At 52.8% G+C, this 22295-nt stretch overlaps 1 protein-coding gene across 13 annotated transcripts in view; it reads right to left on the reverse strand.

The window, feature by feature from the left end:
• Nucleotides 1-22295, reverse strand: part of CACNA1B (calcium voltage-gated channel subunit alpha1 B) — a 317185-nt gene that overhangs the window by 207082 nt on the left and 87808 nt on the right. For all 13 annotated transcript variants that reach the window (XM_064677120.1, XM_064677125.1, XM_064677122.1 and 10 more), the window contains one exon: nt 43-134. In XM_064677120.1, the coding sequence (XP_064533190.1) occupies nt 43-134 (92 nt within the window). The remainder of the gene's footprint in view (nt 1-42; nt 135-22295) is intronic.

Consider the following 22295-nt stretch of genomic DNA (forward strand, 5'->3'; position numbering starts at 1 on the left):
AGAGCCTCTCAGGCTGTGAGGTGACATTGTCCTGACACTCACTCGGGATTCCTGACACCAGTTTCAGGGGTCGCAGCACTCGCACAGCTCGCAGCGTCCTCAGGTCAAAGTCAGTGCCAGCAGTCGCCAGAATCCTGAAAAAAACAGGGAGAGAGGGCAAAAATTGAGATTCAAATGGAAATTCCTCCTTCCAAAGCACAGATTAGTGTCATGTAAAACCAGCTAATAGTCGAGATGCTTTAAACTTTATACCTGTGGTCACATTGCAAATGGTGTGCACCGAACCCCATTAACTCACACCCTCCTCCAGGGCTGCCGAGCCTTGCTCAGACCATGAAAAAATCCTCAATCTCTGCCTGCTTATGTGGCCATTGACACATCATCTGGTCTCTAAAGAGCTGTGATGCAGGAAAACACTGCACCTTTCCCAGAAGGAGACGGAGAGAGGGAAATGAACCCCTCGGTTACACCAGAAATCAGCTGCCAGAGCTTCTCCCAGTAAGAAATTCAGAAATCTCTCAAGTACTGATGCCTGGTGTTTCCCCAATACCTGAAGCAGTTTCTGGTCGTACAGTTTACTCTCTGTGTGCAAAATTAATCTTTGTTCAGAGCATCTTCTTTGAGGAGAATATTCAGAGAGGAGGGTGCGAGTCTGATACACTGATATGAAATACAGTGTGTGAACTCTGAGATGAAAGCCTGACATGAACTCTGATATGATATCCTGATATGAACTCTGATAGGAAATCCAGCCCCCAAACCAGAATGACTCTTCAAAAGGAAATGTCTTCACCATTTGAGGATGTAGCAAAGGAAGAAATATTGTCCACAAGCCACAATGATGGAAGCTCCTTAAGCAAAGACTCTAAAAGAGACACTGCCCCACCAGCAAAGCCACATTCACTGCATACTGCAGCACTTCCTGTGGTGCTTCAGCAAAAATATTCTTAAATTAAGGCAGCACTCCCCTAAAGCTTGGACTTGATGATCTTACAGGTCTTTTCCAATTTAAACAATTCTCTAAGACAAGCAAACAATGCAGGTAATAAAGAGCAAACCCTCCCCCCAGCTCCCCACCCTCTGCACCATTTACAGCCCTCAGGAGCAATTGCCTTTATTTTGCTGTCTCTGCCCCCAGGTTGTTTTGCCAAGGTGGAAGTGGGGGAGCACCCAGTCCACCAGTGGGGTCTGCAAGCCCCCAACCACCTGGGATCAAATGCCACCCCTGTGTGCCCACCTCTGCTGAAGGTGCTGCCCGTGGGCACCCATCCCTGACCATCACCAGGTGCTTGGTCAACCCTTCCCTGAGAGTCCCAACAGCAACAGGGACTCACAAACCCGGCTGAAAAGTGGGATTGCAGCACTGCCAGATGCCGTGGGAAGGGCTGGAAGGAGGTGCCAGGCTCAGGCAGTGAATCCCAAGGATATTAACCCCCCGTGCTGGGGCACAGAGATGCTCAGAGCACACACAGGGTGCACCCAGGATTCATCTGCTCCTGCCCAGGAGCCCTTTTTCCTGGTTCCTTGATAACAGGCTGCTGAACATTCAGCAGTGATCAGCTACCATAAAAAAAAATCACAAGAAAAAGCAGAATTTTTTCAAAATAAGATGGGTAATTCTGCTCTGTGCTCTACAGGATGCCTGCAAACTCAGAGGAGGGGGATGTGGCTGTGTAGGGAGATGAAATCCCTGTCCTTGACTTACTGACTGACTTAGCCCTGCTGCCAAACCAGGGCCAGGGAAGAGCAGGATCAGCATTGCTGGGCGGAAAGGGCCAGACTCCCTCAGCAGGAGGTGCTGGAGATCAGGAAAAAAACACGCTGAGATGTTGGATGGCAAGAGGCAAAAGCCAGCCAGGACCTGAGGAGTCGAGTATCTATTCCATAGGACACCTGTTCCCACATTTTCACGACCTCAAAATTCCCATTACATCAGCTCCATGGATGCAGTTTGAGCACAAGCAACAGGAGATAATTTAAACTAAGAACCATCCCATGCAGAGACTTCTAATTCCATCTTCTGCACCCATGCCAGTGATTTCATTCCTCCTCTCCCTCCCCTCCATCCTCACACTTTAATTGCTCACTTACAAACCTGTGCAGTGTGGGAAAACCACTGCAAGTCAAGAGACAATCTTCAACATCCACCTTGGATGTTGCTCCAAACGGCACAACCAGTCCCCAGAGAGCCAAGATGGATTTGTGCTGCCACCAGGCAGAGCCCTGCTTTGTGGTACAAGCTGAGAGAAGGGGGGCTTGATACAATTATTGGTTTGTTTTAAATTCAAAGAGAAACTGGGAGGGAATGGGAGACACCAGCAATTACCCCCTTGTGCCAGTAAATCTTCCAATGGTTTGAATCTTCATTGCAGAGTTTTCTTCCTAACAGGTTTGATGTTAAAACACCCTGCCCAAACTATGGGAATACTCACACACACCCTTCCCTAGTCAATAAACCCTAAAGAGTCATTAATTCCCACATCAGTGGCACTGGCAGCCCCCAGCCAACCTACACAGGGCACCCCAGAGCCCAGCATGCCCCAGGGCTGCAGAGCTGGCCCAGGGACTGTGGCACAGCTCAGGCACATCACCCAAACCAGCCACGAGCACAGAGCTGGGCTGGCACTGCTCCCCCTGCCCAGGGCTCAGTCACTCTGGGAAAGCAAAACAGCCCTGGTCAGATTTTGCCTGGAGAAGGAAAAGAAAAATAGAGCTGGGGGCTAAACAAGGTCACTTCTGGTGCATAATCACAGAATCACAGACTGGTTTGGGTTGGAAGGGACCTTAAAGTCCATCTTGTTCCAGCTGCCAGTGAATGAACAGGGCAGGGACACCTTCCACTAGCCCTGGTTGCTCCAAGCCCCGTCCAACCTGGCCTTGGACACTTGCAGGGATCCAGGGGCAGCCACAGCTTCTCTGGGCAACCTGGGCCAGGGCCTCTCCACCCTCACAGGGAACAATTCCTTCCCAGTATCCCACCTATCCCTGCCCTCTGGCAGTGGGAAGCCATTCCCCCTTGTCCTGTCCCTCCATCCCTTGTCCCCAGTCCCTCTCCAGCTCTCCTGGAGCCCCTTTAAGCCCTGGAAGGGGCTCTCAGCTCTCCCTGGATCCTTCTCTTCTCCAGGTGAACCCCCCCAGCTCTCCCAGCCTGGCTCCAGAGCAGAGGGGCTCCAGCCCTTGGAGCATCTCCGTGGCCTCCTCTGGATTCCCTCCAGCAGAAACAGGGGATGGAGGGGCTGAGGAGGCAGCTCTGGCTCTGAACATCCACATCTGAGTCCTGCAGGTGACTGAGGGAGGTGCTGGGGGAGCCCAGGGGGGCACCCAGCGTGTTCCTGCCCGAGCTGCCAGGGCAGGGCTGGGTGCTGCAGCCTTGTCCCCCCCTGGGCTCACCCCCCAGCTCTGGGGCTCCACACAGGCCACCCCAGCACTGGAACTGGGGCAGAGAAGGCCCTGAGGCCTCTAAAAGTGTCTCAGCATCAGCACCCACCCCAGGAGCCCCTGGGCTCTTACAAAGGACCCCCCAGCAGCAGCTGGGGCACAACAAAGCGGCTCAGAAGCTGTGCCAGGACAGAGATGGTGCCTTTTCTCCCTACAAAATCAAAGCTAATTTACTGCTGCTCACCAGTCCAGTCCCTTAAACCGCTCCCAGACATGCCTGGAAAAGTGTCCCAGTGAGGGAAAGACCTTAATTAACTCCATGGCATTTGCCAAAGTGCCACCTTTCTGTTTTGTTTTTTCCCCCCTGCTCCAGCTGAAAGCTGCCAGCAGCCACTGAGAGTTAGGTCAGAACAAGAGGGAAATTATCATTAAAAATAAGAGAAATAGGGAGATCAAAGGAGCCAGCTGACAAGGCACATCCCAACAATCCTGCTCAAGCTTCCCTGGCTGAGCAGCCAAGAGCTGAGAACAAAGCAGAGGTGATGGGTGAGACAGTGCTGGGAGAGGAAATCAGCTGGAGAAGGTTAAAAAAAAATGCTAAACCAGAAGATTTTAGGTGATAACCTCACAAAGAATAAATGGCTTGATCTGCAGCCCTCTCTGTCTCTTAATGGGTTGTACAAAAACACTGAGATTTGATATGATGCCTTTGATACTTCAAGTCTAAGTGCAACAAAACCTCATTAAATAAACTCCTCCGTGTAATTTGCCTTTTTGCTGAGCAGAGTGGCTCAGCACCAAACCTTTCCTGCTCATGTGCTGCTGGGGAGGACCTGGGCACAACCCTGCCAGCCCTGAGTGCTCAGCACCTCGTTCCTCTGTCACCATAACTTGGGTAAATGTTGCTTTTAAAATTCATCACTTGGTTTAAATGCTGTTTGCTCTGCCTCTCCTCCACTAACGAGCTCTGACTGACACCCCTTCCCAGGGACAGATGTGTGATAAATGCCTGATAACTTCGATTCCAGCAAAGCCTGGCATAAATTATAAAAGCAGCTGATTCCTTTGGGTGTCAAAGAAAGCAAAGAACGAAGGGAAAGTTCCTTCCCTGAATGTTCTGGTAACATAAATAATTAGCACTCCATTCCTTTCAGTACCTGGGAGCTCAGGGTTGCTGTGCACTGGTTCAGCTGTTGGATAAATACCAGGAAAGGAATCTTCTTATTGAAGCCCTGACTGAAGAAAATGCCTTGGAACTCCTTCAGGTTTAGCCCCAGAGCTCTAAATCCAGAGGACTGGAGCAGGGAAAGGCCAACCCTGCTCCCTCAGGATCACCCCCACCTTGCCCTCCTCCTGCCTTAGTGGCCTTTCAGTGGATTCATTTCAGATGAGCAGGTGCCAGAGGTGCTTGGCATGCCCCCCCAGGGAGGGAAGGGGCAGAGGAACAGACACCCAGGAGGTGCCCTGAGAGCCAGCCAAAACCAGAGGATCAAAAATACAGGGTTTGGGTGCCTTTCACCGCTTAGAGGAGCAACCCAGCAACCAGACAGGCCATGCCCAGCACACTGATCTGCAGGGGATGGAGCACATTGTCCTCTCAGTCTCCTGCCATCCCTGGCTGTAAATCACCCCCGAGGGATGGGATGGGATGTGCAGGGGAGAACAGGAGCTGCTCCCAAGCCCAGCAGCTTCAGTGTGTGTGCTCCTGCACAGATAACACCCGGAGACAGCAGAGAGATGAATCACTCAGAGCCATTAACACTTCCCAGGGGATCTCACCACTGGAGCCAGGGCAGCTTCTGCTACAGGAGGAATCACTGGCAAATAAATTGTAGGCATTTTTAATGTAACTTTGCCATTTTTTATTAACTCTAGTCCTAGAAAGTCAGTAGAAACGGTGATTTTATCAGACACCTTACCTCAAACACCAGTTCTTAAGAACCAAGTCAATCCCTTCAGCAGGATTAGGAGAAAGACTAAATACTCTGCAGACAGCTTCCCTCAAAAAAGGATAAAACCAGCAGCTGGCTCATGAAAAGAAATAGCAACTGTCACTTCCTACCCACAGATTCAACCCCACCTAACTCAGGCACTTTGGCAGCATCAACCCCAAAATATCTGACAGAGAGAAAACTCCAGTAAATCCCCCCTCATTCCCAGAGCCTGGCTTTGAGCACAGGTTGGATAACAAGCCCCAGAGACCCCCAGGAAAGGGAATCCAATGGGGAAAACAAGCAAAATAAATATCTTAATGAGTATTGGATGAGTAGTTTAAAGATATTTCCCCCATCTAATGGTGTGCTGACTGACACCTCTGTGACTGTTGCCCACCTTCTCCTTCCCAGTGTCTCCTCCACTGCCCAGGGGCTGGAGAAGGCACTGAAAAAAGAAATATTAGGTCCTCCTGGCACTGACCTCTACCAGGGCATCAACAGCAAACAGGCAGCACCGTGGAGAAGGAGATGCCCCATCCTGACTTGGAGCACAGGCTGCTCATTTATAACAAGCCCCAGAGACCCCCAGGAAACAGAACCCAGTGGGGAAAACAAATAAAATAAATCTCTTCATGAAGATTTGCTGACTAGTTTAAAGATATTTTCCCCACCTCTAGGCAGTCCTTGGGCTGACTGACACTTCTACCCATGACTGCTGCCCACCTTCTCCTTCCCAGTGTCTCCTCCACTGCCCAGGGGCTGGAGAAGGCACTGAAAAAAGAAATATTAGTTCCTCCTGGCGCTGACCTCTACCAGGGCATCAACAGCAAACAGGCAGCACCGTGGAGAAGATGCCACAGTCTCTGGCAACTTGTGTCACCAGGGCATCACTGCCCTCATTCCCTCACACTGCCAACAGATAATGAGGGTTTGGCAGCAGATGAAGCCAAGGACAGGACTCACAGGGAGAAGCCACAGCAGCTGCACAGCCTGGAAGCTGCAGGAGGCTGCAGGGAGGGTTGGCAGTGGGGGGGTGTGTGTGCTGAGAGCCACCTCAGCTGCAGTGACACCAAAGTGACCCCAGTGTGGGCACTCAGGGCAGGCAGGCTCAGTCCCACACTGGAGATGTGCCCTGGCTGGGTTCCTCACCCAGAGCCTGGGGGCAGGACAGAGGAGGCATCCAGCCCAGGGGGGGGTGAAGCAGCTGCTCTGCTCAGCTGGCTCCCACTGGCACTGTGGGGACAGGACTGGCAGTGCCACGGCCCCGCATCCGCCGGCAAACAGCCACTGGAGCAGCTGGAAAGGTGCCCCTTTCCACTCACTTTGATTTCATGGTGTCTGAGCTTTATCTTGGCTACCAAAGGCAGAGAGTGGACACCAGGCCCGAGCTGATAAGTGGATCTGACGTGCTAATTGCACCGTTTAATTGATGGCATGAGCAGGTTCAGCTGCTGGCTCTGTCACTGCACCAGCTGCCCGTGGTCCCTCCCCCAGCCAGGGATTTGTGAGGGGATCTACTTTCCCCAGGAATCTCATTTAACTTCAATCACATCCATGATTTTCTTCCTTACTTCTAATGATTCCTCTTAAAATTCATCCTTGATTATGAACTTACACAATGATTTCCATTTTATTTTGTTACATTTCCCCCCCCTCTTTGAAAGCTTTGAAAATCACTTCAGTACTTTCATCACTCTCTGTGTCTCCTTTGGGTGACTAATACCAAGCCTAAGCATTCAGGAGAGCCCTGCATGCTGCATCTAAACCTGCTCCTAACCTTCAAAGCTCATCAACAGCTCAATGTACCAGATCCCACCCCTTTCCTTAACACCTGCTCAGAGCAACTCAGGCTGATCCCTGTGCTCAGACAAACGTGTTGGTTCCAAAACTGACTTGTTTCCATCAAAACAGCCTCATTGTGGGGAAGGAAAACCCTCTCTTTAGCTGTCACATGAAGGCAAAATAAAATACACCAAGGAAATGACAATATTCAACATTACAGGGATCCAGAGGCACAAAGAGAGAGAAGAGAAAAGAGAGGGAAGGGAAGGGAAGGGAAGGGAAGGGAAGGGAAGGGAAGGGAAGGGAAGGGAAGGGAAGGGAAGGGAAGGGAAGGAAGGGAAGGGAAGGGAAGGGAAGGGAAGGGAAGGGAAGGGAAGGGAAGGGAAGGGAAGGGAAGGGAAGGGAAGGGAAGGGAAGGGAAGGGAAGGGAAGGGAAGGGAAGGGAAGGGAAGGGAAGGGAAGGGAAGGGAAGGGAAGGGAAGGGAAGGGAAGGGAAGGGAAGGGAAGGGAAGGGAAGGGAAGGGAGAAAACTTAGAGGGAATCTCATCAATCCATATAAATATGCACTGGAAAATAATAAACAGGCCCTGGCACAGGTTGCCCAGAGAAGCTGTGGCTGCCCCATCCCTGGAAGTGTCCAAGGCCAGGTTGGACGGGGCTTGGAGCAACCTGGGCTAGTGGAAGGTGTCCCTGCCCATGGCAGGGGGTGGAACAAGATGAATTTTGAGGTACCTTCTAGTCCAAACCCTTCTGGGATTCTATGAACTATCTCCAAGAGGTGCCAAGAGGATGGTGCCAGGCTCTTTTCAGTGGTGCTCAGTGACAGGATAAGAGGAATGGCCATAAACTAACAAGTTGCACCTCAACATGAGGAAGAACTTCCTTCCATGGAGGTGGCAGAGCACTGGAACAGCTGCCCAGGGAGGGCCTGGAGTGTTGCCCTCTGGAGACATCCCAAACCCACCTGGATGTGTTCCTGTGTCACCTGCTCTGGGTGACCCTGCCTGGGCAGGGGGTTGGACTGGATGACCTCCAGAGGTTCCTTCCAACCCTAAGAATTCTGTGATTCCTTGGTCTCACACCAAATGGGAGCATTTCTGAGCCTTTTTTCCCCAGCATTAAATTTGCCCCCAGCCCCCAGCACGCAGAGCTGCCCAGACACGAACACAAACTGCCTCCTCCTCTTTGCATGGCACAGTCCTGGGAGGAGACACAGCAAAAGGAGAGCAGAGTCCCCTCCCCAAACCACCTGCAACCTACTTTTCTGCCTGTAATTCCTGAGCCAGGCTCCAGGGAGAAGACAGGGAGAGGAGCATCTGGAGACAAACCCTCCTCTGCAGCAGCCAAACAGTTTGTGACACTCCAACACACCAAGGGAGGTTCTGCAGAGTGCAGGGAGCTGAGCCCTGGCTCCTGCCCAGAGTGAAGGAAGATATTCTGATTAGGAGGCAATTGCTCAAATAAGCCCTTGTTGCTGCTAAGCAGGAGAGACGTGGACACACCACACTGCAGAGCAGGAAAGGAGGCTCATCTGCAATCAGCACTGACAGCTGGCAGGAAAATGCACACTCCCAAAAACCATTCCAGGGAGCTCACGCTGGGAAAACTGAGCACAGAGGAGTTAAACCCATCCTGCACTTCGTTGTGGCTGCAAAGTAGGTCATACCTGGAACCTCACTCCATCAGCATCACAGGGGAGAGATGCTGCTTCTGCCCCTGCAAATGGGCATCCTGGAATGTGGCTCCAGAGGATGCTGAGGGCAGGAGTTGGGAGCACAAAGCACTTCCCAGGTGATATCTGGTGTCACCCACCCCACCCCATGGTCAAGCTGTGGAAGGGTTTAGCTCAGTAACCAAGATTTTTAAAGAGGAGGGAAGAATTTCAGGGTCAGCAAAACACTTTGGGTATTTTGGTTTTAGGGGAGAGCGACGAACCATCACTTGGGATTGTTTCATTTGTCAAGGTCTAAAACTAATTAGTCCCAACTTTAAATACGTTTTCCTTTTTACTGAAAGCAATTCATGTCGAGCCTGCAAAGAGTTTGGACTTGATTTAAAGCCACCGTTTTCCTGAAAACTCCAAACTCCCAAACCCCCTGTGCATGAAAAGCATCACCCAGAGTAACCACGACACTGCACTGAGGTGCCAGGAACCCTGGAGGGGCAGGGCTCTGCTCTCTACCAGCTGGCACCACAAAACTGGGCAAAGGGCACGGGACAGCTGGTAGGGAGATGGGGGATGTGTCTTCCTGCCAGGTGGGCTAGCAGGGCAGCAGGAGACAAGAGGTCTGAGTCACTGGAAGCACATCCCAAGCCTCCTTCCCTGCAGTAGCCACCAAGGAGAGCCTCCTTGCCAGGCTGCCCCGGGAGCCGTGACGAAGGCTGTGTTATTTGGAAGCAGAACATCACCCTCTGCATTTGGCCTGGCCCCAGAAGTGGCTGTTCATGAGCTGAGCAGAAAATGCCCTCACTATCACCTTGTGTCAGGGTTTAAAAAGCAGAACAAACCGGTTCAGGGTAAGAGCTCAGCCCTCCCCACTGGGGGCCTGAGCTGGGGCTGCTGGAGCTGCTGGGGAGGGGTGGGGGGAAGGAGGACAAATGGCTGGGAAGGAGGGAAAGGAGACCTCTTCTTGGGTTACAGGGCAGGGTCAGGTTGGATCTCAGCAAAAGGTTCTTCCCCCAGAGGGTGGTTGGCACTGCCCAGGCTCCCCAGGGCAGTGGGCACAGCCCCAAGGCTGCCAGAGCTCCAGGAGGGTTTGGACAACGCTCTGAGGGACAGGGTGGGATTGTTGGGGTGTCTGTGCAGGGTCAGGGGTTGGACTCATGATCATTGTGGGTCCCTTCCAGCTCAAAGTGTTCTGTGACACTCTTCTCTGAGCCTCTACACTGCAGACTGTTCTTTCCCACCAAGCCACCACCTGAACACTCACTGGCTTCTGGAATCATGGAATCACAGACTGTGCTGAGTTGGAAGGGACCCACAAGGATCATCCAGTCCAGCCCTCAGCCCTGCACAGGCCCATCCCCAAAAGTCACACCCTGTGCCCCAGAGGATCATCCAAACTCTCCTGGAGCTCTGGCAGCCTTGGGGCTGTGCCCACTGCCCTGGGGAGCCTGGGCAGTGCCAACCACCCTCTGGGGGAAGAACCTTTTCCTGAGATCCAACCTGACCCTGCCCTGACACAGCTCCAGCCATTCCCTGGGTTTCTGTCACTGATCCTGGAGTTCTGAGAGGGATGCCCTCCCAGTCCATCCTTTCCACCCTGCCCCTGCATCACCAAACCCTGTAAGAGCCAGAGTTGGGCAGATAACGAGCAAAGATAAACATGCAAAAAATGACAGCCAAGAACATTCATAAAATAAATGGGAAAGGCAGAAAGTGGAGGGTGAGATAGTTCATTCTGCCACATTTGGTGTTCACTCCCCAGCACCCAGCCAGTGAAGCCTCACTGGCACAGCCAGAGGGATGAGAGCTGGCAAAAATGGACCATCAGCACCACCCACACCTGGCTGTGCTTGTGCACTCGACCACTTAGAGACCCAAACCCACCCAGGAACTCAACCAAGCCACCCCAGGCAGAGCTCTGCCACAGTGACGAGGGTTCCTGGGCTTTTCTTCCCACAATACCACAAAATATTAACAACCAAGGGTTCCTGCTGCCATCACCACACCACTGCACCCCTCCTGCCTGCACCCAGGGTGTTCATCCTGTGACACCCAAGGGGTGACACTCAGGTCATGCTGCCTTGATGCTGTGGAGGAACAGCATCCAGACTGTACAATCCCAAACACCAGTGCAACATCAGGTGGGGTTTGTGGGTGTCCAAGAACCTGCCACTCCTTTGGCACCTCCCTGCAGTGACCAGAGGGAGCAGCCACAGTCCTTCCACGCAGGACAAGACCCTCCCTCCTCTGCCTGCTCCCTCAGCTGGGATGGTGTGCCAGGGAAAGGCAGGCTCCTGCCATCCACATGCCTGGCACTCCCTGATTTCATGGTCTGGGCACTGTGCTCGTGCCTTCCAGTGCAAGTTCCTCACCAGCAGAGCACTGAACTCACACAACTCCTTAAGCTGTGGATGAAAATCCACCCCGAGCTCCAGAGGGGCTGGGGCACAAACAGGAGGTTTGTTATTCCCCAGGTGTTTGTTGAGTGGCTCCAGCTGCTTCTCAGGGCCAGGGGCTCCAAGCAACTCCTTCCTTACTCCCTGAGGAGCTCCCTCACCCACACCCCCCCCCTCCATGTCTTCCCAGAGAGCAGCTGGAATCAGGGGAGACGACGTCGGAGTTGGGTCCCACAGGGCAGGAAAATTGCACCCCCTCCATTTGTGGCCACATCCCTGCAGGAAATTCCTCTGCAGCCCAATTTCTGGAGAAAGGCAAAGCCTGGGGTGCCACCAGGTGCCTCTGCAAGCGGGCACAGAGCTGGGTGTGCTCCCTTGGAGCCTGGGAGTTGGTTCCTGGATGTGCCTCAGACCCTCACACAGAGCTCAGGGGGCTCTGGGGGAGCTTTTGCCTGGGAATGCTCTGAGCAAGCAGAGGTCTGTGTGCCCCTCACACCCCTCCTGCCCAAACCTGCTGCCCCAAAGGACCCAAACCCCAACATTTTCCCACCTGCAGCAGGTGCCCCTTGCTCAGAGGTGCATTATTGCCACTGTCCACACAAATAGGCAGCCCCAGAATCAACAAGGCTGGACTAAAAACCATGAGATCATTGAAAAAATAATATCAGGACTACTTGCATTATGATCTCTAAACTTTTTTAGACAGCTGGGATTGGATTTTCAAACTTCATTCTACAAGCCACAAAAAATACACTTTTAAAAGAAGCTGAAACTCTCCTCTGCTCACAAGGATTAATGTAAAGCATCAGATGTCATAACAGGACTTGCAATATAATATTTCTTTTTTAATACACACCTCATTGTCCCTAAAAAGATATAATTATTTATAATTATTCCTCCTGCTTGGTTGTTTTGGGGTTTTTTTGGCCAGAACTATCACACCAAACGTGCAATGTTGTTCTAAGGAAAACACAGTTTGCCAAGACATCTAAAATATTGTGTATTCCCTCCATCTGCTTCTGCTAAATAAACCCAGGGCCTTATCTAATATAATGAGGAGATGTTGGCAATAATTGCACAGCCATCTGTACTGTGCTTTAAACCTGTTGCAAGCTGGGCTGTGGACATGAAAAAGTCAGAATTTATTCCTTCAGTGTTGAAAACAGAAATTGTAACTTCCCCCCTCCTGTTTTTTTAGGATGATTTAGCCATAACAGCCCCTGTGCTTGGTGCTTTGGGAACAGTATTTCGTGGATGTGACAAATAAATCCCCCTTTTTCCCTGTTTTGTACAGATAAAGGCCAAGTTGTGCAGCTGAAAAGGTTCAGGGCAGTCCCAGGGGCGTTGTGCCTCCAGGAGCTGTGTCCACACAGACCTTCCAGCCCTGACTGCTGCCCACCACAAGCCCTGCTGAGGATGAACATCCCGAGGGAGACTTCCCAGAGCAGTTAATGTGCAATGAAAAAGTCTCTTCTGGAGAGATTGGAAAGCCTCTGGAACCACGACCCGGGAGCTGCCAGCACCCAGACAAGCTGGGCAGTTCCCAGAACCACGGAACACCCCGAGCTGGGAGGGACCCACGAGGGTCAAGGCCAACTTCTATCCCTGCACAATCCCACCCTGTGCCTGAGAACATTGCCCAGACCTCCCCTGAGCTCCTCCCCTTGTCATCCCCCCTCAAACTGAGCCCATTCCAACTCAGCAGTTCAAATGTTTATTTTTTAATTTTTTTAACCCTCGTTCCTGCCCTGTGTGAGGGGAGCTGTCCCAGTCAAACAGAGTTTGGTGATCCTTGTGGCTCCTTCCCAACTCAGATAATCTGTGACCCTGTGATTCCTTGGAAAGCTGGGGAAAGAGGGATCCAGCTGCAGCTTGCAGGAGCACAGGCTGCCAGATGTGCAGCAAGAGGAGGAGGTTGGACCTGATTTCCCCCCTGCAGGATGTGCCAAAGTGCCTGTGAGACAGGAGCAGCTCTCTGCTGCTTCTCAGGGAGCCCCAAACCACCCAAGTCTTGGATAAACAGAACTGGAGGAACAGCAGCTGGTTGCCAATGGAATCTGAGGAACTTTGCTCACCCAAGAGCACGTGGGGCCAGGACCAAGACACTCAGGGAACACAGCCCAGCTCCCCTGTGCTCCAAGGAGTGACTGCAAGGATCACACCACCACAGCACCACGTGCCCATGATCACACTCCCTGGGCATTGCTGTGCTTTTTTCCTCCTCCACTCCACTCCTTCCCCACATCACCCACCCCTCATCACCCCCCACAGCAGGATATTCCCCTTCCCAAGGCCAACAGGAGCACACAGATCCTTCCTCCTCAGCAACCACAGAATGGTTCAGGCTGGGAGGGACCACTGCAGGTCATCAAACAACACCTGAAGGAGGGGAAATTGAGGATGGACATCAGGAAGGAATCCTTCCCTGGGAGGGTGGGGAGGCCCTGGCACAGGTTGCCCAGAGAAGATGCAGCTGCCCCATCCCTGGAAGTGTCCAAGGCCAGGTTGGAGCAACCTGGGCTAGTGGGAGGTGTCCCTGCCCATGGCAGGGGGTGGGACAAGATGAGCTTTAAGGTCCCTTCCAACCTGTAACATTCTGTGATCCAGTGTGACCTCCCTGCTCTAGCAGTCACTCAGGATGGGTCCAGATGGGTTTGGGACATCTCAAGGGAAGGAGACTCCAAACCTCTCTGGACAGGCTATTCCAGGGAAGGAAATGGGCAATGCCAGGGGCAGCACAGGCAGGTGGGCACTCAGAGATCAGAGCAATGTCACTGGCACAGGGAAGTGACATCTTTACAACAGGGCAGGGGAATGTGATCCAATTAATTGGCAGCTCTCATAATGGAGCTCTCTCTCTCCACTGGGTCTTTGAGAACCCTGGAATTGCTGCAGACAAAGGTCTGGCAGCATTTTCATCCTAAACTCCACGTTTCTGGGCTCTATAACCCAGCCTTTGAAAACCCCATAAGGTGTGGGCAGGGAGCTGCCACCCCAGGGCCCAGCACAGCAGCAAATGTTGGTGCTCCCCAAATTTCCAGAGCAGTCCCTTCGGGCCCAGAGGGCAGTTACAGAGCAGAGATGGAAGGTGCAGTTTTCCAGGCTCCACTTGCATCAGGGATGGATTTCAGAGCTTCATTTCCCCCCCCTGCCCAGGCAGAGAGGTTTGTCCATGTGCTGCAGGCACCTGGAGCACCCCCAGGCAGCAGCACCCAGCAGAAACCACTCTGGCTCTTGGTGCTGCTGATTTGCTGCAGAGAGTTTTCCTCATAACACAAAGACCTGAATTAGGGAGCAGGAGAGGGAGATCTGGGGGGGAATTTCTTAGACAGCTGCAGGAGAGGAGCATCCCATGGTCCACAGCAGCTTCCTGACAAGGCAGCACAGGAGAATATCATGCTGAAGGCTTTGGGATGTGGGCCAAGAGCATCAGCTGCTCCTCGTTGATGCAGCCTATTGCTGTGAAATGGTCCAGAAAACCCCCCCCAGCTCTTCAGCAGCAGAGTTAAGTGTTTTGTTAGGAGCTAAATCATCCCAGACTTGCTTCTACAGCCAGGGGAGGAGAGCACAAGCAGAGAAAAATAAACCCAAAGCAGTGCTGCCGATCTCTGGTGTCCTAAATATGTGTCTGGTTCAGCAAGGTGGGTTTAAGACCCAATGGGTTTAATCAGATAAATCACTGTTTCACTCCAGGCTGCTGCTTTCTCTTTATAATACACCTCTCTTGCTTAAGCTGTGATTTATAGAAAGGAGATGCTTCACATTTGACTGGGTTTAAAACTTAAGGGGCTCTTAGTACCAGCTCTAGTCTCTGCCCACTCAGTTCCTCTCCTGGCCATGACATTCCCCTCCATCAAACCCCCCAACTTCACTGAATCCCAGAATCAACCAGGTTGGGAAAGACCTCTGAGATCATGGAGTCCAACCCTTGACCCAACCCCACCTTGTCACCCAGCCCATGGCACTGATGCCACATCCAGGCTCTGCTCAAACCCCTCCAGGGATGGGGACTCCACCCCCTCCCTGGGCAGCCCATTCCAAGGGCTGAGCCCTCTCTCTGCAAACAACTTCTGCCCAATGGCCAACCTAAACCTGCCCTGGGGCAGCTCCAGGCTGTGCCCTCTTGTCCTGCTGCTGGTTCCTGGCAGCAGAGCCCGACCCCCCCCGGCTCCCCCCTCCTGGCAGGGAGTTGCAGAGAGTGAGAAGGTCTCCCCTGAGCCTCCTCCTGTCCAGGCTGAGCCCCCCAGCTCCCTCAGCCTCTCCTCACAGCACTTGTGCTCCAGACCCTTCCCCAGCCTCGTTGCCCTTCTCTGGACCTGCTCCAGCCCCTCCATGTCCTTCCTGAGCTGAGGGCCCAGAGCTGGGCACAGCACTCCAGGGGTGGCCTCACAGGGGCAGAATCCCCTCCCTGCTCCTGCTGCCACCTGTTCCTGTGTTCCTGGTACCCGACCCTCGCTGCTCTCCGAGCAGAACAAAAGCCCCAGAGAAGCAGCTCGGGAGCCGCAGCCGCCCGTGCCGGGCAGGGCAGGAGCTCGGGGCGCTTTTCCAGCCTCTCGCCCCGGCGTTACTCGGGAGTTCCCCCGGAGCATTCCCGCGTCTGGCCGGCGTTAAACTCGGAGCAGGGAAGGAGGGGAGGCCCCGGGTGCTTCCCGGGGTAAGCGGTTGTGACATTTGCTTAGTCACCGCCTTCCCCCAGCCCGCGATCCTGAGCTGCTCCTTCCTCCCGTAGCCCTGGAAACAGCGGGATGAGGCAGCTCCAGGTGTGGATGTGGCAGCTCCAGGTGTGGATGAGGCAGCTCCAGGTGTGGATGAGGCAGCTCCAGGTGTGGATGAGGCAGCTCCAGGTGTGGATGTGGCAGCTCCAGGCGGCACTGCCGGCGCTGGGCTTTGTTGGTGCCCCTCGGTCCATCCTCCCACAGCACAGAGGGGATGGTTTCATGTGGTAATTCCTGCCTCCAGCCTCAGGCAGGGCCTGGGATGCTGAGAGAGGGCTGGGGATGAGCTGCTGTCAAAAAAACAGTGACACTTTCCGGGTAGGAATAAATTTTTCAACAATTAAACTTTGCTACGTTATGAATGATTTGAAATTTGGATTCTTGAGCTTGATACTGGACAGGGAAAAGGACAAGGGACTTCTTCCTTGAATTATACAGCAGTATCATTAGGACAGTATTTCAAACCTAGTATTAGAGGAATTAATAATTTGTGAATGGGACTTTAAGAATATTGTAACTAAATAGTACTTTATAGTAGTTTCAGTTCAGAAAACCAAAATTTGGTTCAGAACTGTCTTTCTTTTGTGTTTGAAATCGTTCCATTAAAGCCCTAAATGGGGAGACACCAGCAATGAGAAGCACCTAAAAAAATTCAAGCCCTCCTTTCATCAGTGCCCCAGCTCGTTTTGGGGCCTTCAGCAGCTCGTTCTGCTTCGTTCCTGCTCCCACTGTGCTTTCCCCAGCGTCCTCAGGGCAGTCCATAGCCCAGGTCAGACACTTCTACAGCTCTCCAGTGCCCACCAGGAGGGCACTGCCATCAGTCCTGAGAGTTCTGAGCACCACCCAGTCAGAGAAAGAGCAGAATAAAGCACAAAACAAAAATCATGCCCTGGGTAACTCTGACATTAAGAGCTGCCCTGGCAAAATGCAGGGTTTGGGTTGGGAGGGACCTCAAAGGTCATCTGGTTCCACCCCCTGCCATGGGCAGGGACACCTCCCACCAGCCCAGGTTGCTCCAAGCCCCATCCAACCTGGCCTTGGACACTCCCAGGGATGGGGCAGCCACAGCTTCTCTGGGCAACCTGTGCCAGGGCCTCCCCACCCTCACAGGGAACAATTTCTTCCCTACATCTGACCTAAGTTTCCTCTCTTTCATAGAATGGTTAGAGTTGGAAAGGACCTTAAGGCTTATCTCAGCCTCCTGCCACAGGCAGGGACAACTTCCACTAGACCACGTTGCTCAGATTAAGTGGCATCTCCGTGGAAAAAACTCCAGCAAACCAAGAAGTGTTGCTAGTTCTTAGAAAAAGCACTCAGCACAGAAGGGTTTTGTGCTGGACAAAGCCTTTTTTCCCCCACCAAAAAATATTTGTTTTCAGGGAAACATCCATTTCAGTTTTCCAGTGGGAAATAACAAAACATTTTGGTTTCGTTTTGCCTTCAAATACGACTTGAGATTTTATTTTTATTTGGTTGCTTTTAACTGCCAGTGCTGTTGGAAAGTTGGCTGAAAGCAGGCATTTTTACTTAAAATCAGGTTGAAACCTCCCAGAGGGAAACTCTGCCTTTTGAATCAAAACCTTTTGGAAGCAGGATTTTTAATCTTATTTGGGGAAATGCGGATTTCTGGGTGGCCACCCTTCACACCTGGAGGGAGGAAACCCTCCCCCTGAGTCAGCTCATCCCCCTTTCCCATTGGGATACGAGGTGGGATCCAAGCATTTGAGATGGAAACAGTTTGGCTGCATTTCCACCTTCAGAGCTATGAGGACCCAGAAGAGCTGGGGACATCAGGTCCTCCTGTGTCCACAGCCACCATTCCCAGCTCCACTCTCCTGGCACAGGGAATCCCACTCACCCCTTCAGCTGCCACAGCTCAGATGACTGATGGTACTTTGAGATTTATGCCACTGTGCTGCTTGTCACAGCAACCTCCAACAGATCACATTTTTGGCAGGCAGGGAAACTCCCTCAGTTCTTTGCAGCTCATGGAGAAGCACTGGATTTATGTTGGCTCTTCCCTTTTGTTGTCACATTCCCTGGGAGCCTGGCAAGGGAAGCTCAGCCAGACACAACCCCAGGCTGCTGAGAGGTTCGAGGTGGGGGTTGTACCTCCTGGAGCAGAGGAGACTGAGGGGAGAGCTCAGGGCAGTTCCAGCTTCCTGGGGAGGGGCAAAGGAGGGGTAGCTCTGAGCTCTGCTCTGGGAGGACCAGGGACAGCACCCAGGGAATGGCTGGAGCTGTGTCAGGGCAGGGTCAGGTTGGATCTCAGGCAAAGGTTCTTCCCCCAGAGGGTGGTTGGGCACTGACCAGGCTCCCCAGGGCAGTGGGCACAGCCCCAAGGCTGCCAGAGCTCCAGGAAGGTTTGGCTGATCCTCTGGGGCACAGGGGGTGACCCTTGGGGATGGGCCTGTGCAGGGCTGAGGGTTGGACTCAATTATCCTTTTGGATCCCTTCCAGCTCAGCACATTCTGTGATTCTGGGACTTCAGATTCACTCCAAATACATTTATGAAACCAGGGACGAGGTGGGCAGCGAATCAGTGTTGGGGCCAAGCAGGATCCACCTCAGAAGGAGCAAACCTGGCAAGACACGTCCTTGTCCTGGAGGTTCTGGGGCTGTGCAGGACACAGACCTGCAGCAAAGTTCCCAGCAAATGAGGAAAGCCAGGCTGTGGGAGGAGAAAAGGAGGGGAGCAGAGAGGAGGCTGGAGGGTGCCAAGCAACATCAGTTATGTGGTTTTGCCAAGAGCACAGGATGGAGCTGGAGTGATAAAGTTTACATTTCACAGATGACAAAATTTACAGGCTGGGGGAGAGTCAGGATTTGCCATTTATCTCAGACCCCACTTTTCTTCACCAACAAAATGAGCATTTTAGCCTGGAAGTTCCCCAAATGCACTATGGAGTTGCTGGGGTGGAACCATCAGGATTTCAGGGACATGGCTACACCCCTTCCCTTCTGCACCCTGCTTTAGAAAGGACAGCAGGGCTCTGTTTGGGTAGGTCTGCTCACTGCTGGGGGTGCTTTCTCCCTGTGCTTTGAGGGTGGATGTTCAGACACCCCAGTCTGATCTCATCCCCTGCAGCTCTTGCAAAGCCCAGCTCAGCCCTGGTTCAGCCCCTGCTCCCACTGCAGGTGTCTCATGTCAGTGCTGTCCCAGCATGTCCCACAGGCCCCATCACCCTTCCAGTGCAGATGGAACCTGGACATTGCTGTCACCTTTACCTGAACCCCCCAACTCATCCTCACATCCTGCTTTTCCAGCTTAAACCACATCAAATGGACCTGCCAGGATTAATGTCTCCCCATCATCTCTGGGATTCTGAGAGCAAGTTCTGGCAGAGACCAAACTGATGAACCCAAAATGATGGCAAAGCTCATTTTGGGAGAGCAGCAAATTCATCACACCAATGACTGACCCAGAGCAAGACTTTTAACTCCCACAGAGGTGAGAGTCTGGAGCTGCACACACACCGGCATCAACCTCTGGAGTCACAGACAATTGAGTTAAACTTAGTTTAAACAAGAGTTAAACTTACAACATTTCCCTTTCCCTGACCCAGTTGCAGGAGGGAAGACTTTATTCCCCTTTCCATTTTCCTCTCACCACTGTTTTCTCCCCTTGTTACACAGATGAGGCAGCAGAATTTTAATGCCTTTCGTGTTCTGTGAGGGATCTCAGCAAATGGTACCACTCTGACCTTTTCAGCTCTGTAATTCCAGCAGCTCTCCAGACCCTCTTCCTTGCCCAGGGAGAGAAGGATCAGGGGGGAGCTGGGAAGAGCACTTTGTTCAGGGCTTTTCTGGTGGCAGAGGACCAAGAAGCTGCTTCCCAGAGCATCAACCCCCTGTAGGGATGAGCCAAGGGGCAGAGGGTGGGATGCAGGAGGATGACACCAGTCCCTGCCACACATCCCTTACCAGGTGAGGAAGAGGAAGGCACAGTGCCCCAGGAGGGTCCCAGGGATAGAGTTTTGTGTTTTAAAAGCCTGAGGAAGAAAGCAATGGAAAACCCCTCTGTCCCCACGAGGGGAGAGGGCTGTCAGCTCTTCCCACTGCACAGAGAACAGATTCCCTTGGTCTCCCCAGCTGGGAAATGGAGATGCAGTGAAGTCTTGAGCCTTAAAAAGCACCACTGAGACCAGCCAAGACCCAAAGCCCACCCTGAGCTGTTTTCTGAAGTCTGAATCAGGTGCTGTCCCCTGGCTGGGGTGGGGACAGGGACCTTTTCCTTCTTTGCTCCTCTAACCCAGGGCTTTGCCTCCTGCCTGTGCTCCCTCCCCACCCGAGCAGGGACCTGCCACCCCATCCCTGTCCCTCAGCAGGGACAGAGGGGACAGCCCACAGAGTTCTGGCAGCAGGGACACCCAGGAGCCTGGCTGGGGGATCCCTCCCAGCCCAAATCAGAGCAGCCCCTCCCGTGCTCCCGCTCCACCGCCCAATTCCCGTCGGACGGGATCACCTCACACCACCACCTCACTCACAGGCTGCTGCTTCTCCCTTTGAGCTGCTTCAACAGCACAAAGGGGTTCTCCCCCTGCTCCTTCCTCTTCCACAATCATCCTCTTCCCCCCAGGTTTAACCTGAAATCCCCCCCAACAAACCCTCCCTGCTGAGGGGAGGGAACGGGAACGGCTCCGGCTGCCGCGGGCGAGCCAGAACCTGGTAAATTTTAATCCTTGCTGTTGTTGTACAGAAGAACAAGGACTGAGATAAAAGGCTCACCAGCCCAGCCATAATTATATTAGAAAGGTAATTATCTCTTCTTCCACCTGACTTTGTGCTTTCTTAACATAATGAAGTTTCCAGCTCGTGTTTGCGGCGGCAGGACCCGCCACCACCGACTGGCTGGGAAACATGAAAGTTAATTGTCTGCTCAGAGGGGAGGCTGTGGAGGAGAACAAAGGAACAGGGAAGCCCTGGGAGGAGAGGAAAACAGAGCTCTTGGCTGCTGCTGCTGCCCGTGTCCCAGCACAGAGCTGGTCCTGAGGCACCCCCGGGCTCTCAGCACCCCAAACCACGGCAGCACCCTCTCAAATGCACTTTTGTTTCAGGGCAGCTGCCCCGTGGATCCTGGTCTTCCAGGCTGTTTCCCAAACGCCAGAAAGGCTGAAGGGATGGTAAAATAAAAAGGCAGTTTTACTTTCTGATCTTGCTGAATAATGCAGGAAGGAGAGGGCCATCCCAGCAGAGAAACCTGGAGTGGTTTGGTGGAAAGGACCTTAAAGGTCATCTAATTCCAACCACCCTGCCATGGGCAGGGACACCTTCCACTAGCCCAGGTTGCTCCAAGCTCCATCCAACCCGGCCTTGGACAATTCCAGGGATGGGGCAGCCACAGCTTCTCTGGGCAACCTGTGCCAGGGCCTCCTCACCCTCACAGGGAAGAATTCCTTCCCAATATCCCATCTAACCCTGCCCTCTGGCAGTGGGAAGCCATTCCCCCTTGTCCTGTCTCTCCATCCCTCGTCCCCAGTCCCTCTCCAGCTCTCCTGGAGCCCCTTTAAGCACTGGGAGGGGCTCTCAGGCCTCCCAAAGCCCTTGTTCCCACCTCAATGAAGAATTGTCTTCCATCACAACATTCAACCTGTCAGTGGGGTGCAAGGGCAGCAGATCCTCCTCCTCAGCTCAGCCTGTGTTCCCCTGCAGCCCAGACAACCAACTCACCCACAGGCTTTCATCTCCTCCCTGGGCTGGGGAGATCAGTTCCAACTACACCTCCAAAATTCAAGCCACCTCGTGCCACCCTTGCCAGTCAACAACCCCCTCCCACCCTCACCCCGTGGGTTTTAGGACTCTGAGGAGATCAGGAGGCTCTGAGAAGATCAGGCCCAAGCACTTGTGGCACTGACCCCTCTCGTGTGTCGCCCAGCTCACTCTGAAACACGAGCAACCTTTAACTTGCTTTTACTTATTTATTTCAACAGGAAAGAAGAGAGAGAAAAACATCCCTGGCCAGCCTGTGCCAGTGATTAGGGGCAGGAAATATTTGGCAGGAGCAGCTTTTTAAATCAGCTTTTTACTCCAGCCTTCTCTTCTCCCCCTGCCTAAAAGAAAGGACTGCAGGTTGTGCTGCTGTGGGAGCCTCAGGGGTTGGATGGGCTGAGGCTCCACTGGTCCCACATTCCCACCAGGCAGGAGAACACAGGGAGAGCAAGGCAGCACCTTGACCAAGAGGAATTCTGTCCCAGGGGATCTTTTTTGACAAATACTAGTTCAGTTAAAGCCTTTCACACTGCCAAGAATTATATCCCGTTCTTCAGCATCAAATCTTGCCCACGTGTCTGCAGCTTATGAAAACAAGAAGCCACAGGATTATAAGAAAGGCTCATTTAATAGGTTTTCTAGAGATTTGGTTATCAAGAACATTAGTAACAAGAAGATCCCCAGATCATGAGCATCAGTAATTTCTCCAGGTTCC

The sequence above is a fragment of the Pseudopipra pipra genome, chromosome 20, assembly GCF_036250125.1.
Source record: "Pseudopipra pipra isolate bDixPip1 chromosome 20, bDixPip1.hap1, whole genome shotgun sequence".
In the NCBI taxonomy this organism is placed as follows: domain Eukaryota; kingdom Metazoa; phylum Chordata; class Aves; order Passeriformes; family Pipridae; genus Pseudopipra; species Pseudopipra pipra.